At 42.6% G+C, this 16439-nt stretch overlaps 1 protein-coding gene across 2 annotated transcripts in view; it reads right to left on the bottom strand.

Moving 5' to 3' along the window:
• Positions 1-410: 410 nt before the first annotated feature.
• CREB5 (cAMP responsive element binding protein 5) overlaps positions 411-16439 on the bottom strand; it is a 253853-nt gene continuing 237824 nt past the window's right edge. For both annotated transcript variants that reach the window (XM_030445255.1, XM_008494232.2), the window contains 4 exons: positions 10243-10566; positions 3561-3788; positions 2433-2541; positions 411-1238 (listed from right to left, as the gene is read on the bottom strand). In XM_030445255.1, the coding sequence (XP_030301115.1) occupies positions 1075-1238; positions 2433-2541; positions 3561-3788; positions 10243-10566 (825 nt within the window). In that variant the 3' untranslated portion in view covers positions 411-1074. The remainder of the gene's footprint in view (positions 1239-2432; positions 2542-3560; positions 3789-10242; positions 10567-16439) is intronic.

Genomic DNA, 16439 nt, shown 5'->3' with positions numbered 1-16439 from the left:
ACTTTTCCGAATTATTATATTCTACGTGGATCTTTCTATGTTAACAACTGGCAGTGCAAAAGAATTGCCGTGATTCTCAGGTGTTGCTCTCTATGCCTGCACGGTGCCACAGTAACTTACGGGGCTGCTAGCACCAACACAGCTGGCTCTCAATCCTACTACACCTGGGGCTTCACTGCTCTCACCTTTTTCTGTTTATTAAAAACACTAAATCAGGAGCATTTCTGGTTTTTAAAAGCCAAATGCTTGGCACACCCCAGCTGCGTGTGAAAAGCTGGTGAAAACAGCAGCCACGCCAACAGTTTTTAGGTGGGCCTGAAGTTTTTGCTTGCTCATTATTGTTCTTTGAGAAAGAGAGAGGGAAGCAAGGAAGTCTTGGTATGAAACAAAAAAGCAGGAGAAAAAAAGCCAAGGGTTGCAAAGGGTTTGGGAAAAGAAAAGGTGTAAGAATAACTGAGGAGAAAAAGGGCAGTGTAGGAGAAAGAGGAGAAGGGGGAAGTCTAGGCAAAAGGGCACGTTGTTTGGGCTTGATTTTGTCCTGATAGCCACATCCTATATGACTGCTTTGAAAGAGGCTCTGAATGTAAGATGGGGTCTGCTGATAGCACAACGCTAACTCATTTTTTATTATGCTGTCAGCAGATGCCCTCTCTATATATTTATAGCCTAATTACTCCTAGTTACCTACATATGACTCTGCTTAATACTTTTCATGCCTCATGTTGGCTAACAAGCTGCAGTTTAACACAACTCCGTATTTCTGAGGCTTCAGGCTAGCTTGGTGAGAAGGAAATGTGGCTATGTACAGAAAGTTAGGTTTATAAACAAGTAACTGGTACCAAAAAAACTGGAGAAAGCACCAAAGCATTTCTCAAGCTGATAGCATATTAATTGCATAACTCCCTTTTATGTAACTAAGTATAAAAGACATTTTAATAACTATAAAAATGAAAGCCAGAGTCTTTCAAGAACTGAGGAATCTTCCAGGCTTGAGTTACAGTTGCAAATGTCCTTAGCACAGAGGATGCTTTGATACGCTGCCACACTCCCCTTGCAGTTTCTGATCAAACACTTTTAAAGGATGGGGTTGATGTCTGTTCTGTGGCTGGCGAGCTGGGTGAGAGTGGAGCTTCCCACAACGTCGCTGACAGAGGAGGAGGTCGTAATGGTGTTGTGCTGGATGACTTGCTGCTGGGAGCAAGCTGGGACTGGGCTCGCAGGAGGACTGCTCTCAGGACCTGGGAAGGGGGTGAGGGCACAGAGACAACACACCTTCAATTATCCATGTGAGTAACAAGCTCAGGCTGGGTGACACTCCTGGAAAAGGGCTGTATTACTACAGCAGCAATACTAAAAACCTGAGGCATGCACATGTCCCAGGATTCCAAAACACAGTTAACCACCACTGTCTTCTGATCTTTTGCAGCTTTTGTTTTTTGGTTTTTTTTTTTTGAAATCAGCTTCTCTGATATCAACCTGATTTCAGGAGCTAGGACCTTGAAAAATGTCCAAGACCTTAATGATTACAAAATCAATGCCAGGATAAAAAGTCTGATATCTTAAGGTCTATAAAATCAGTTGGGATGCTTAAATGCTTTATTCACTCCAGCAGGAATCAAAATTAGAGTGTGGTGCAGTGCAGCACAGAAAATCTAATTCAAGCAACAGTTGATAGGCATATAATGCAATTATATATTTTTTTTCTTTGAGTACTGTTAAAGAGCCAGATGCATAGTGCTGCAGAGGAGACAGAAATGGCCTCTATTTTAAGAGAATACCGCAGTATAGCAAATGTTAACCCTGAGGCTCTTCTGAGACATTCTAGAGCCAAGCAAAGAATTTTTCCCTAAAGTACCATACTCATAAAATTCATCAACCAGACAGACAGAATCAATTCAATGTCTCCACTGTATGAGATTTCTTGGAAAAAAAAGAAAAAAAAAAAAAAAAAAAGATAAGAGTTAAAAAAAGAGTTGACAAACCTTTAAAACCTGCGCCATGCCTGGTCTGTGCCACTGCCAGAGCACAGGACCATTTTCGCTGGAGGGGGCGGTAATATTTTCCTTTTAAACTTTCCTTTTGAGAGTTATTTTAAGGTGCTGGCAGCGCTGCGCCCAGGAGGACTCTTGCAGGTTTGGAGCTGTGAGTTCAAGCGGAATCCTCCACAGGGGAGTAAGTGTCCATCCGTGTGCATCTCCTTGCGAAGGGAGGGGTGGGGAAGGCTAGCTCTGCTGTGTGGGATGCAAACCAAGGCTTTTTTGGGTTTGAGCGGGGCTGGATAAATAAGGGCAGGAGATTGGATGGCTTGGATGATGTTTGAGAAGACAGGTTCAAGTGGGAACATGACCAAGAAGGGGTTCTGGTGGGAAGAATTAGAAACTCTGCTTTCCTGTGAGAAGTGTGGAGACAGTGCAAACATACCAGCTACTTACTTAGATATCCTTGCGATTCTTTCTGCATAGCTGTTATCGGACAGTCTTTATGTGTTAACAATAACTGTTTCAGCTGTGCTACCTCATTTTTCAGCATGGAAACCTCATTCTAGAAAAGGAAGAGAAGGTTTAGTTTGCCACAAAGCTTAAACCAGGCTCTACTGCAAAGTTTAAACCCAAGAACACAGCAACTGCTCCACAAATTTGGGAGAACTGAGCAAAAATACCACTCAGTGCTCATGTGCTGGATTTATACTAACATTTGTCCATAACATTATTTTATAACTTATTCTGAAAGCATTTTGGCTTTCAGATTTGATTACGTAAATTGACAAGTGAGTTAACCCTTCACAGGACCAGAGATACTTTAGGCAGTATTTTAATCCACTTGGGAATTAAAGTGGATTTTAATTCACTTTAATTCACTACCAGAGTGTGGTACTCTGCATCAGGATGCATGGCCAGAGCTATAGGGGTGAACAGCAGCTCTGCAAAGCTGTGTAGCCTACAGCTCTACTACAGCCAGCACCTGGATGCTGCTCATAGCTCTGGTTTGGGGGGAGTGCCATTACACGGATGGTCCTTCCACCTTTGGTAGCACCCAGGCAGACCTCAAGATGGAGTGGAAGTATTGTGCCCATAATAAGGGCACCACCGTAGGAAGGGCTTTTATTATCATATTCGGGGTAATTTCACGCATGCACTTTATTCTTTTTCTTTCTGGTAGACTGATCTGTTTATGATACTATTTTGTGGGCTTTGAATAAGGGTTTAACTACATTCCCTGCTCTGAAGAAGCCTGTTATAGCTGAGTTAATGGCACTTACAAAAAAACAAAAAAACAAAAAACCAAAAAAACCCACCAAACAAAAACACAGAAAGCAGTGACAGGAAAAGAAAATAAATACAACTCTGTCTAGAAAGGGCTTCTGAATCCCAAGACAGCTTTTTCCCGGCTTATCCTACTAAAATGTAATTATTTCTTCAATAGAAGCACACACATCTTCATTAATCAGCTTTGATTAAGCCCGCGCTCCCGCTAGGAGCCGGCTGTGCGGGGGCAGCCCCAGCCCCTCAGAGCACAAAGAGCCCCTCTGTGTCCTCGGGGGTGCAGACAGTGGCTCGCACCTGAAGCTGCATGTTTGTCTGGGTGAGCTCTTCTGCTTTTTTTTCCAGTGACATCACCCAGACCTTCCTCTTCTGTCTGCAGCGCGTGGCGGCGGCTCGGTTCCTTTCCAGAAATTTCCGCCTCCTCTCATCCGGGTCTTCGTCCACCACCCTCCTCCGGCGGCCTCCGGTCGGCTGCGGCGGCTGTATCGTCTGCGTGGGCTGCATCTGCTGCGCCGCCGGCGAAACCTGGCAGGGAAGGAGAGGTTTGGCAAGGGGCGGTGAGCGGGAAAAGTTACAGAGGGGGATGCTGAGCAGGGAAGGGAAATCCCACGCGCTGGTCCCGCCGCTCCCCGGCGAGGTCTGCAACCGGCGCGAGCAGAAAGGCCGCGCCAGATGCCACTGAAATGAGCTGCTAGCAAATCCTTGACGTGGTCAAAGGGGAGGTTTTTTTTTTTTTAAAAACGATCCGCTGAATATTGGTAGGGAAAATATTTTCCCCTTGCAGTTATTAAAAACGTTTTACTGAGGTACTTCTTCTGCCACCACCTTTTTAAAACCTGAAATGTCATGTTTCTCTCAGCAACTGTTTTAATCAGAACAGAAGACTGTAGGGGCCTTATTTCTGTCTTTTTCTTTCTTTTTTTAATTTGCCTCCAAAATTTTTGGGCTTTCTATTTCACGGGCTCCTCCATCTCAGTCTCATGCTTTACCACCTCTGGAGAAGGCAGTTTCAGCACTCTTTGCACTTGAGTGGATCTTGGGAAACTGTGGGCTGGGATTATGCAAAGCCAGCAGACCTGGGTGCATCTCAGCTGAAGAAAGGATTTAGGTACCTGAACAGAAACTTGCATTTTAGCCTCCCTAAACTGTGTGGAGAAGGGATATTCTTCTTCTCAGGAACTCCCAATTGAACCCTGTGGATGCTGTACTCCCTTTTTTTTCAGCAGCCTGGCTTTGAAGGCACATCTAGTCCTGCTGCTATGAAAGTATGGAAAAGTAAGTTATTTGTCATTTTTCAAGAGCAGGAGTATCAGTCCTGCTCCCCAGAGTACCTGGTCCCTGCCATTACAGAAAAGGCACGTGGTGGGGACAGCCCAAAAGTAGTCTGTGCTCCAACTCCTGGGTGACTAAAAACCATGTAAATCCCTGTCTGGTACCAGCATCAGACTTAACATTCTGCTATCTGGAGTACTTAGCTTTTGGATTGTTTTCCTGCCTCTCCATACCACCCAGGTCACAGTGCTCTGGACTGGGCTCAGGGCTCAGGACTCTGACCCCCAGGGCTCCCCAAAGCTCACACCCTGTGGGAGCCACTGTCCCTGCTCACATGGCTGCCACAGCTCTGGAACAGTCTGGAACAATCTGGAAACCTGAATTGTTGACTCGAAATTAACCCTCTTGTTCTGGCAAAGGCCCAAACCTCCAAGGTGCTTCCTTTTGACTCCAGGGAGTGGACGTACTCAGCGCTTTGTCAGACGTGAGCCTTGAATTTCAATTGCAGCAATTAACGTGTGTTTGCCTAACATCTCTGTCTGTCTCAATTAAAATGATACTATCATCTTGCGAGGTTGCTTTTCTGTCTAGAATCTCACCACAAACTGTGAAGAAGAGTTTGCTTTTCCCCCAGCTGACTTGTGTCAATTAAAGTGGCAATTTTATGTGTAATTATTCTCTGCATCTGATAATGCTTTTTTCATAAAGCCAGATTTATTCCCAGCTATATGTTGCACAGTCAGGGAATCTCTCCTGCAGGAACAGGGAAACTGTTTTTTAAAAAATAACCTTCTTAAAAAAATAGCCACCCTGCACATTTTGACTGATTTTTAAAATTTCAGCTTTTATTAATTCCATATGTTCACTGGTAAAAATCTCCAACCCTCTGTTCACACGGGGGGCTGGGGTCCCAAGGCCCCATCTACAGAGGCTGCAGCCATCAGCACTGCACAGACCTCCAGCTGCTGTCCTTGTCCCCGCCAGTGTCCCCAATGGGCCTCTTGAGAAATCACTGCTGAAGGATGCCAGCTGCTCCCTGTCCACCCAAGCTGGGCAGGCCGCCTCTTTAGCAAGATGTCTGACTGCAAAGGCCTCAGAAATCCTCGCTAATGTCAACATCTCATCAAAGCTCTTCAATTTTATCACATGCAACACCTTTCTTGTCTTCAAAAGATTTGTTATTTATGTTTCTGGACACCAAAAGCTTTCCTTATGTCATTTCTCCCCTTTTTCATCCAGCATTCTGCTAAACAGATAGAAAAAGGTAACTATAAGGGGCTTGGGGTTTTTTTGTTTTGTTTAGTTTTTTCCATCTCTTTCTCCTTCTCCTTCTCTCTTTCTCTTTTTCTCCTCATATGGTCATTTCCTCCTGAATAACTAGTGAGTCATTTTGTTTTCAAAATGTAGCAGGCAGTCTTTGGGCCTTCTGTCTTTCAGAACAACAAAATCTTCTCTATACCTTTGGCAGATATTAAAGGTTCCCATTACATCACTAATAATGTCACACTGGATAATTAACTGAGTCTTCCTAGATAGCTCTTAACCCTGGAATCTGGGAGGTTATAACTTAGTAACTGTCTAAGCCTCATTCTCTAGCAGAATTTTGACACCCTGCCTAGGAACATAAGAAAGGAAATAAACAACTGAACATATATTACGAGTGACATTATTATTATTTTAGAGGATCACATATCCATAATGGACATCAATGTGGGACAGATAACAGAATGAAACAACATCTGAACCACTACACTGCCTGAGCCATCACTCTGGCAAGTTTGATATCAAGAAAACTTAATGGGAACAAAAAAGAATAGTAGTGCCATTTTTGTAGTAGTTGAGACAACACAGCTACAATTTGATAAAATATCTCTCCCCCTCAGAAAGATACCTATCAAAAGGTGACTTCTACTTTTATCCTTGAACCAATTCTTCTCTTTGATCTTTACAACTTTCAACAAAACTCATACCCATTAATTAATTTATTCTGTAAAAGCATAATTCATTGGGGTCCTTTGTATCAAGATGGTAGCTGAAAAGTATGAAGGTACTTACAGAATCACAGAATTGGTATTGTTGGAAAAGACCTTAAGATCACCAAGTCCAACTGTCCACTAAAGCATGTCCTGAAGTGCCACATCTACGTCTTTTTTTACAATCTCCAGTGAGAGATTGACTCCATCACCTCCCCAGGCAGCCTCTTCCAGTGCCTGACTACTCTTTTAGTAGAGAAAATCTTCCAAATATCTAGTATAACCCCCCCCCACCCCCCCTGTGCAACTCCAGGCCATTTCCTATAGTTCTATCATTATTTATTCAGGAGTAGAGGCCAACACCACTTCACTACAACCTCCCTTCAGGTAGCTGTGGAGAGTGGTAAGGTCTTCCCTTATCCTCCTCTGAACTAAACAATTACAGTTCCCTCAGCCTCTGCTCACAGGACTTGTTCTTCAGACCCATCACCAGCTTGGTTGTTCTTCTCTGGACATGCTCCTGCACCTCAATGTCTTTATAGTGAGGGGCCCAGAACTTAACACAGCAGTTGAGATGTGGCCTCTCCAGTGCCAAGTCCAGGTCCTCCATAACTTCCCTATGCCTGCTGGCCACATTATTTTTGATAAAAGCCAGGATGCTGTTGGACTTCTTGGCCACCTGGGCACGCTGCTTCCTCATATTAAGCTGGGTGTCAACCAGCACCTCCAGTTCCTTTTCTGCTGGGCAGCTTTCTAGCCATTCTTCCCCTAGCCTAGAGCATTCCATGGGGTTGTTGAGACAGAAATGCAGGACCTGGCACTTGGTCTTGTTGAACCTCATACAATTGGCCTCAGCCCATCAATCAAACCTATCCAGGTTCCACTGAAGAGCCCTCCTACCCTCAAGCAGAACAGCACTTCCACTCAATTTGGTGTCATATGCAAACTTACTAAGGGTGACTCAGTCCTCTCACTTAGATCATCGATAAAGATAATGGACGAGACCGGCCCCACAACTGGTGACCAGCTGGATTTAAGTCTGTTTGCACAACTCTCTGGGACAGGCCATCCAGCCAGATTTTCACCCAGTGAAGCCTACACCTGTTTATGCCATAAACCAGCAGCTTCTTTAAGAGAATGCTGTGAGAAGCTGACATTACAGAGAAGTGTCAATTCTCTCATTATGGAAGGGTGTGGTGTAAAATAACAACAGTCTCAGCACACAGCTCACAGTGACATGGACCATGCTGTCATTTGGCAGCATGGTTTGGAATGGAAGCATCTGGCTCAGAAGAATAAAGAGGTTTATAATTAGTAAAATTCACCATAAAATTAATGTCTGCTGGAACAATCTGACCCCCAAAGATGCCATTACCACAGGGACTGTGAATGAGCTTAGAAAGTAATAGCCATGTGGCTATTACATAGTAAACCCTTATTTTTTCCCCACTAATGCATCTGTTAAAAAGTAACTATGCAGCAAGAGATCTGCTGCCTGGGAAAGCTGCTGATCCTAGAAGTCTTATTCAGCCTTGTCAGCCAACACCCTCTGTTTCCATCTTGGTGACACACCTATAGACAAGGTGAAGACCTTCTTAAACCTTGAGGGGTCCAGTTGCCACCAGTGACATGCTGGCAAAGTTCATCTGTGGGCCTGGCTCAAGACTGGAGTCAGTCTGACATAGCTTTGCCAGACAGCTCACCTGCCTTGGTGCCCATATTTCTTCTTGACTGCCTATGAATCTTGCAGGGTGCCTAGGTAACTGGGAGTACAAAGAACAAAGAGTAGAGGCTTTTCTAACTGGAATGATTCAAACTTGTCTTCACTGGCTGATGTCTTATCCTTCAACTTGGGAGGTTTGTTTTCTCTTGTAGCTGTTCCCTTCTCACTTGTTAAAAGTGGTAATTTGGATGTTTTGTGGTGGTGCTCCCTGCCATGGTATCTGACTCCCTCATCTGCATTAACATGTTTATCCTCCCAACTCCTCACTGAGGTGTCAGTACTATTACCCTTGTAAAGAGGTTAAGTGACTTCCTTCATTTCATTCATAGGGTCCCCAATCTGCAAAGAACAACTACATCTTTACTCCCTCATGGATCTCCAAACCAGCCATCAGGTTGGCTTTGGTTTCTCTGTTATGTGATTATGTCTTTTTATTGGTGTTTTTAAACAACTCGGAGGAAAATAACTCATCAACAGATGGGAGAATAACTGAATTCACAAAGTAAAAACTGAACTAAACTTAGGAGGCTCTGGACATCTTCTCACAGGGGAGTCTGCAGCACTCTTATTTAGACTGTTTCTCTAAAGCTGACAATTCATTTTACATTAGCAAATGCTTTACAGAAATCCCATGTGCTGCAGCCTCTGCAATAATAAAGCTAGATGTTGGTAAATAGTTAATGTTGTGGGACACTGGGATGTCAGCCAAATCCTCTCATTTTCTTTAATGTTTTCTAAGAGCTTCTTTGAAAGGTATTTGCAAGCAACACAATACTTCACAGATTGAACTTCCTATAGCTGGCACTCCTTTATGTCCTCATTTTATGCACTGCCTGCTTGTCCTCCTTAAATTTGCTCCCCTGACTCAACATGTTACAGTCACTGGCCTCAGAGCTTTATTTTTCTTGTTTGATCCTATGCAGAAGCCTATCATCTTCAGACATTAACAGAATTACTCTTAAAAATTACAGCACTAAGTCCATGCTCACTAGCTCATTAGCTCAAGAAATATTCAGTTCAGTAACTGAATTACCCCAAATGATGACACCAATATACCTTGTCCAAAGAACTGAGACCTTCATCTCTGTAGTGAAATGAGGCAACCAGGTGCCACTAATTGCCAGGGAGTGAGCATGAGCTTGTGTCAAGCCCACCTGTGCCTAATTAGGGCGGGCCCCAACTGCTCACGCGCACACAAGCTCATGCTCACTCCCTGGCAATTAGTGGCACCTGGTTGCCTCATTTCACTACATATCTCATTCAATGGAGACCTTCACTGATGTTTGCATCACCTGAATCCAAATCAAAATGGCCTTCCTGGTTTAAATTTCTCTCCTTGGACTTTATCATCTTTTTCTCCTGTCATGACATCTACCAATTATTTGCCCATCAATTTACCAATTTTTGCCCACACTCCCAGCTAAACTTAGTTTCCTCTCAGACTACACAGATGGGGGCTGCTATCCTCATCACAGGGTCTAGATCCTTTCTTCTTTTCCTCTAAGCTTATGTATCTTACCTTAAAGCTACCTCTACTATTTGCAGTCTTGAACACACACACACACACACACACACACACAACCCCACCACTGCCACTCCACTTAAGTGCTATGCACTTCTGTGGGTACAACAAATACAGCTCTTTAATCTTGTCCTCAGAAGTTCAGGTTCAAGCAGATTAAGGAACAGACATAATATGGTAATCTCTTTAATATACTTTGCCCATTAAAAGGATACATGGCAATTTGCAGAGCTGAGAGCACTGAAAAACTTTGCACCTTGTTATGAAGTAAGCTATTTCAAATCTCTAGCAAATTAAGCAACAAAACAAGTTGTTGCCCTTTTTTTTAATTTAATTAAGTCTGTGCTTCCCCATCTCTGGTAGCAGCCATTCATGAGTAGCCTGAGGCACTTGTATCTAGCAAAATACGTGCCCAAGAAGAAACAACAGAGAATCAGGCTAACTTCATGTAACAACACAACTCATTGGTGCAGCGTGGCCCCAAGGTACCTGTGCTTGTCCGCCTGAGTGCAGCGGGGGGTGCGGCGAGGTCTGGTGATGTGCCGGGTGGGCGTGAAGGTGCGAGTGGGAGTGGTGGTGGGGATGATTCTGCTGGTGATGAGGCTGAGGATGAGGATGGTGCGCCGGATGCTGGTGCTGATGCGGGTACGAGTGATGGGGTGGCAGGGTCTGGTGCTGATGAGGGTGGGAGTGCATGTGATGGTGTGGAGTCTGGTCCTGCCGCGAGCTCATCATTTCCATCATGTGGCCCATGGTGTTCATATTCCCATTCGACATGGCAGCAGGATGATGAGTCAGCGCTGCCTTCAGCCTCTGGAACACAACAAGGCAGAAAATTCAACATTCATACGTGATCTGAGCAATGAGTAAGGTTTCTGCGGTTGTACAAATGGTGCCCTGTCCTGTGTTTTGAGATTTATTTAATTAATTTCTTGCTGTTCCCTTGATAAAAGGCATCTTATTTTGGTTTGAGAAAGAACATATTCTTGGGCTCTCATTTAGTTTTCCACTGTAAATATGTAAAGACGTAAACATCTGAAATGAAATTTAACAGTTACACATTTCCTACTGTGCTGCTGAGGAAAAATAACTGGCTCATATCCTTTTCCCTTTGGCCAGCTCAGTAGTGTTAGCTTCATCAAGCTTGTATTCTTGCAACTTTTAAAAAGAAAAATCTGATTAAAATAAAATTGAAAGAAACTTCCCCTCTTGTATTTACTACAGATGCTATTTAAAAGACTCATTGATAAATACATTGCATTGATGTGTTTTTCAAATTCAGGCTCAAATATATTCTACAGCTGCACTAGCACCCAACTTGGTCTTTCATCAGAAAGACAGGAAAATATTAAAGCTGACCTCAACCTGATTATCTTTCTTTGCTGCAGAGTTCATAAGTCTGCTGTGTTGTTAACATGTGCTGATCCCTCTTTCTGTTTTGTACTCTTCATGCTTTGTCCTGTCACTGGATCGGGCCCTGGAGTCCTGACCATGGTGAAACTCTCCTTAATATCAGTGGGATTCATTCACTTTTACCTGAACACCACCAAAGGGCAGTGGGAAGTGCTGCCACAATTTGGACTGGAAGATAGCACCCTCGTGTACTACAGCTATAGCTGAAATACAGAGAAAAAATGGTTCCCTTGCAGATCTGCTATAGGACCATCCCAAAGATACGAGCTGTACTGACATAGACACCTTGCTGGAGTCATCCTACTCCTGGACTCCTAAAATCCCTGTTGTCCTAGCAGAGTGTGCCAAAGGTGGAGCCTAGGAGAAGACCTTGGCATAAATGGTTTTGCATCTTGCTCAGCGGAGAACATTCTTTATAGGCAGCCACCCAAGACCTCTTTACCTCTTTACATTTTTGAAGAAGTCATTATAAGCTTGGGGTACTCTAACCAATGCAAGTAATTAGTCAGCAGAAAATGTTAAGATAGCAATGGATGGAAGGAAGTCTACTGTAACCCTTGATTTCAGATTACCATGATCTGAATTATCCAGCAAGAGGGTATCACAAATAGTAGATAGCTCATCAGTAGGAGATGCTGCTCATAGGACAACCAGCAAGAAATAGTGGTGTGCCTTTCCCCATAGCAATATCTGGGGGTCACAGATGATAGTCAGATAACCCTAAAAGCCAATGTGGCTAAAATCTGTCAGTGGCAGAACAATGACAAGATTGAACTGCATTTTAGTTTTGTCTTTAAAGCAAAGAGTGTGACTGCCAGGACACTCAGAACCTATAGACAGGAATTTCAATCTGCTCTGTATTAAAATACCGTCAGTCAGTGCAACTCCACTGTAAGGCCACAGGTAAAGGTCCCTATGCTCAAAACTGCTACCTTGTCATGTTTGTGCACCTAAGAGTGAGAAGTAAACAAATTCTTATAAAATAAATAAATTATAAAAAAAATTAAAAAAAGGAAAAGAAGAAGGTGTAAGAAGGTTATGGGAGGCCAAAAGAAGTAAGAAGTAACTGGGTCAACTCAAAGCACCATCCTCAAAGTTTTTTGCAGACTTCATGAATGTAACCATTCCACAAAGGAACACTACTAGATCCATGAATCCAAATTTAGTAGCCTATTCCACTAACAATCAACTGGCTGAACAGAACTTTAAAAAAATAAGAAAAAAAGATGCATTTGCAAAACACATCAGTGCACAATATTTTTGTGAAGGAAAACTGGACTGATAGCTCTAAAGAAGAAGTTTCCTCAAGAAAGCCTATCCAACCATGACCACCCTATGGCAACCTGATGGTCAAGGCAACAATGGTAATGAGGTTAGATAGTTCCTTTCCTATCTCAGAGTGGAGCTTAATTTAAGGTTTTGAGCAGCTGTCGTCCTTAACTTTTCAAATGCAACTGCTACCCTGGTTACTGCAAGCAGCTCTGCAAAATGCTCAGAGTAACTGGTGTTACCCAGGAGTGCATTAGGAAAAATACAGAAAACAACACATGAATAAGTCAAATCATTCTGCACGCCATTTCTTTTTTAAATCTTGCTAAGACCTTTTTTCTGGGGCTGAGCCACCACACAGATCTAAGCCAAAGCACCAACAAAAGCTGTCAGAACTTTGTTTTCTGAATCAAAATGCAAAAGAACAAGCTCTCATCAGCCAGCAGTCTTATGCGATGAGTACCTAACAAAATCTTCCAATTCAAAGACCTCCGAAACTGAACTACAGCATGTCTTACTCTAAACTTACTCTAAACATTCAAAGCCAAAAAAAAAAAAACAAACCAAAAAAAGGAGGGAAGGAAAAACTTAATCTGTGAATAAACACACTTTTTTTCAGCTGTAAAAACTGTGGCTTATGAGTGTGGCGCAACTTCAAGGAGAACAAATTATTTTGTTTTCTTTCCATAGCCCCCTCTACCACATCCATTTATTTGAGAGAGCAAATCAAGAGAGACAGTGAGAGGTCTGACATGCAGCTGGTTTCAGTCAATAGGGGTCATTTCCATTTGGTCTGTGTATTTTACAAGCTCCTTGTTCACTGTTCCCAAAGGGAGGGTGGGCCAGCTGCCCTGGATCCCAGTCCTGGTAAGAAACCAGCTCTCTACCTCATCCTGTCCCAGCACAGCAACAGGCATCACCCTGCCCTGGCTTCCCTTTAACTTCATGTAAGAGTCCTTCTTGCACATCCACATTTATCTTCCATTAACCAGCCATTGCTGCCCATCAGAAACATTTGGGGAACAATAACCATAATTTTTTTTCCCTTTGGTCTTCAGCTAGATCAATTGTTTTGGATGTTTTAGTTAAAGCCCAGGGAGGTGGCGAATCACCAGCATGTGGTGAAGTCTTTGCATTAAGTGTGTGTAGAGCTGGAAGGGCAGGGTGCTTTTTTGTTATTGTTCTTTTTGTATGTGCTAATTGCAAGCAGCTGTTTTAGTCTAGTGTCACATAAAATGTGATGGCATAAAAAATGAGCTCGCTGGACTGACTACATGGGCAAATCCCTTCCAAAATGAAACTATAACTCAGGATCTGACCCTGTGGCTGTTTAGTTTTTCAGGAACAGTGTGGCTGATTTCACCAGAGCCTGCAGGTACCCAGAAGTTCACAGTCTGTGTGGATTGACCACTCAGATCTGTTCTCACCAAAAATCAAAATTCCTGCTAATCTCAGTGTCAGTGCTGTTTAGGTCACAGTCCCTCCTGTCCTTTTTTATGGTGCAATTTTTCAACAAATCCCCAGCAACCCCAAGCCAAGAGGAAATGCAGGCACTCATTTTACCTGACTTTTGGCCCTTACTGATTATTTTTAGTATTATACTATTACTTTTGCTGATTGTTTTTACTATTTCATCCAGCATCAGTTACACCTAATTTCTACTCAATCACGATATTTCCATTTATGGCTGCCAATGAAAGAGACAACAAGAGAAATCTTTTACAGAGAACAGCCTGTTTTGCCTCTGATCAAGTGAATAAAGAGAATTCCCTTTCGATCCTACAGGAAAGCAGAAGCACACAGGCTCTCACCCTTGATCCTCAGGAAGAAAAAGAACCAGGGCCTATTAGTGCTCCACAGGTAAGAGTGTTGTGTTCCCTCATGGTAATGTCCCTAATTGACCCATTTACTTAGAAGCCACCCCACTACTTGTCATATGAAGGTAACACCTCAAAGGTGGTATCATTGTACCTGTATTTTTTTTCTTTTTCTGGAGACAGTTTTCCCAGTGCTTCCTCCATCTAAAGCCTGGCATCATGGTGCAGTGAATTCCTTGATGTTTCCTTTTATCGACACAGATCATAACTTATTCTCTGAACATCTTTGGGCAAACCCTAAGTCTGCCAAAAATGAACTACAAGCATTTGAGATCATGAATGAAAAATAGTAGCAGCTTCTCTAACACCTCTACAGCTCAGGATCTTGCTGCTTTCTAATTTGTCTCTATCATGTTATGCATTTCAAGCTTGCCTTGGTTTTTGCCCCACCTTTCTTTCTCCAAAAGTGCTAGTGAAAAACAGACAGCATTTTTTCAGTTTGCTAGAAGAAGGAAAAAAAAACCAGATAAGTATAATTAAATCTGGAGGTTGCTTTTCCCACAATTGAAAACTCAAATAACTTTTGTGGGTTTAAACATATAAATATTTATGATATTTATATTATAAATACTATTTATATTATGTGCCATAATCTGTATGATAATAAACTACAACTTTCTCCAATTTTATCCTCGGTGGAGAAGTGACAAAGATCTCCTACAATTTTACAGATGTTATTACCTGAGTTGTCTGTACTTGTATCAAACAATAAGCCACTATATCATCCACATGAATATTAGGTTGGGACAGACATGGAGTACTGGTTTTGAATATGACTGAATTTTTCTGAATTAGTATACATTGCTGCACTCAGAAAAAACCCTCTCTTCCTCTTCTGGTCTGCATGCTCAAATCCCACTAAATTAGAGAAGAGACAAGACCAGCTGTAGTATCAGCTTAATGTCTGGTATATTCTTATCAGGAGATTTTATCAGAGCTCTACAGGCAGCTGGAATACAATCTCAAAGATACTTTCTTGCACTAATGAATGTGATTCTAGTCCCTATTATACAGGGGTGTAAAAAGTTCCCCTCAGGGGACAGAAGAGACAAGAGAGGGGTGGGAAATCAGGAAAAAAAACCCAACCCAGACATCAAGTATCCCCACACATCTGCAATTAGGTAGCAACCTCAGGGTAAAAATCTTGATTAGTCAAACTTCATAGCAAGCATACCACTGACTTCAGAGGCACTAATATTGTTTTCTCATCTGCAATGGTCAAGTTTTCTTTTTCACTTGTGCTCCTCTAAGCATCACATCAAAGACAGATACACAGAGTTAAGCCAGTGGCAGCTAAAGCTGCAAACAGAATTTCCCCCAGTATATTTCAGGGCATCATATTGAATTCTGTCCTTCCTTCCAACTATGACTGTAATGAGAGAACTTAAGCATAAATGCCACTCAAGTCTTTTATAGCTGGCTGCTTACAAGCATTTCACAGTGTAAGTAACAGAAACCACTCTTTGTAAATATTCCACTCACAATCATAAAAGCAAATTGGAGGCGATTCATCTCCACCCAATAAGTGAACAGCAGATACTTATGAGCACACTTCAGAGACTGGTGATTAGAAAGTCTCTGAGGCCCCATTAAATGCTCGCTTCTATATTTCTTGTGCAGGGAAATACAGCCCTGTATATTCACTGAAGGAAGAGTGAGAGGTGTGCAAAGGACATGAAATCCAGAACCCAAGTGGCACGTTACGCTAACGTAAAGAGGAAAGGGGGATGCATTTAATTCACAACTCATTAGTCATCAGTGCCAAACTGCTAATCTTCTAATTATTCTCAGGCTGTTTGGCAAATATGAATTATACTTTTCCCTTCCTTTGTGCTATTTTTCCTACTTAGCTGGGTTTTGTAACATGAACAATGGATCATCATCCAGCCTTCAGCACTGCTTAGCCTCTAATATAAACAACAAATTTGCTCCCTTGTCCTTCCAAATGCAAACTGAATTAAACTTCAGCAGAAAGCAGTGAGGATCAACTGCAAGCAATCAAAGTGGCAATAAAACTAATAGACACCATGCTACTCAAGGATGGGTCAGCTGCAAGAGCTGCTTCAGTGTCCCTGCACTTGGGGCACAGAGGAACTCCAAGCAGCCACACTGCCTGCTGTCATCAGT

The sequence above is a fragment of the Calypte anna genome, chromosome 2 (assembly GCF_003957555.1).
Source record: "Calypte anna isolate BGI_N300 chromosome 2, bCalAnn1_v1.p, whole genome shotgun sequence".
In the NCBI taxonomy this organism is placed as follows: domain Eukaryota; kingdom Metazoa; phylum Chordata; class Aves; order Apodiformes; family Trochilidae; genus Calypte; species Calypte anna.
Note: the sequence above shows the minus strand (reverse complement) of the source record. Positions and strands in the feature narration are given on the sequence as shown.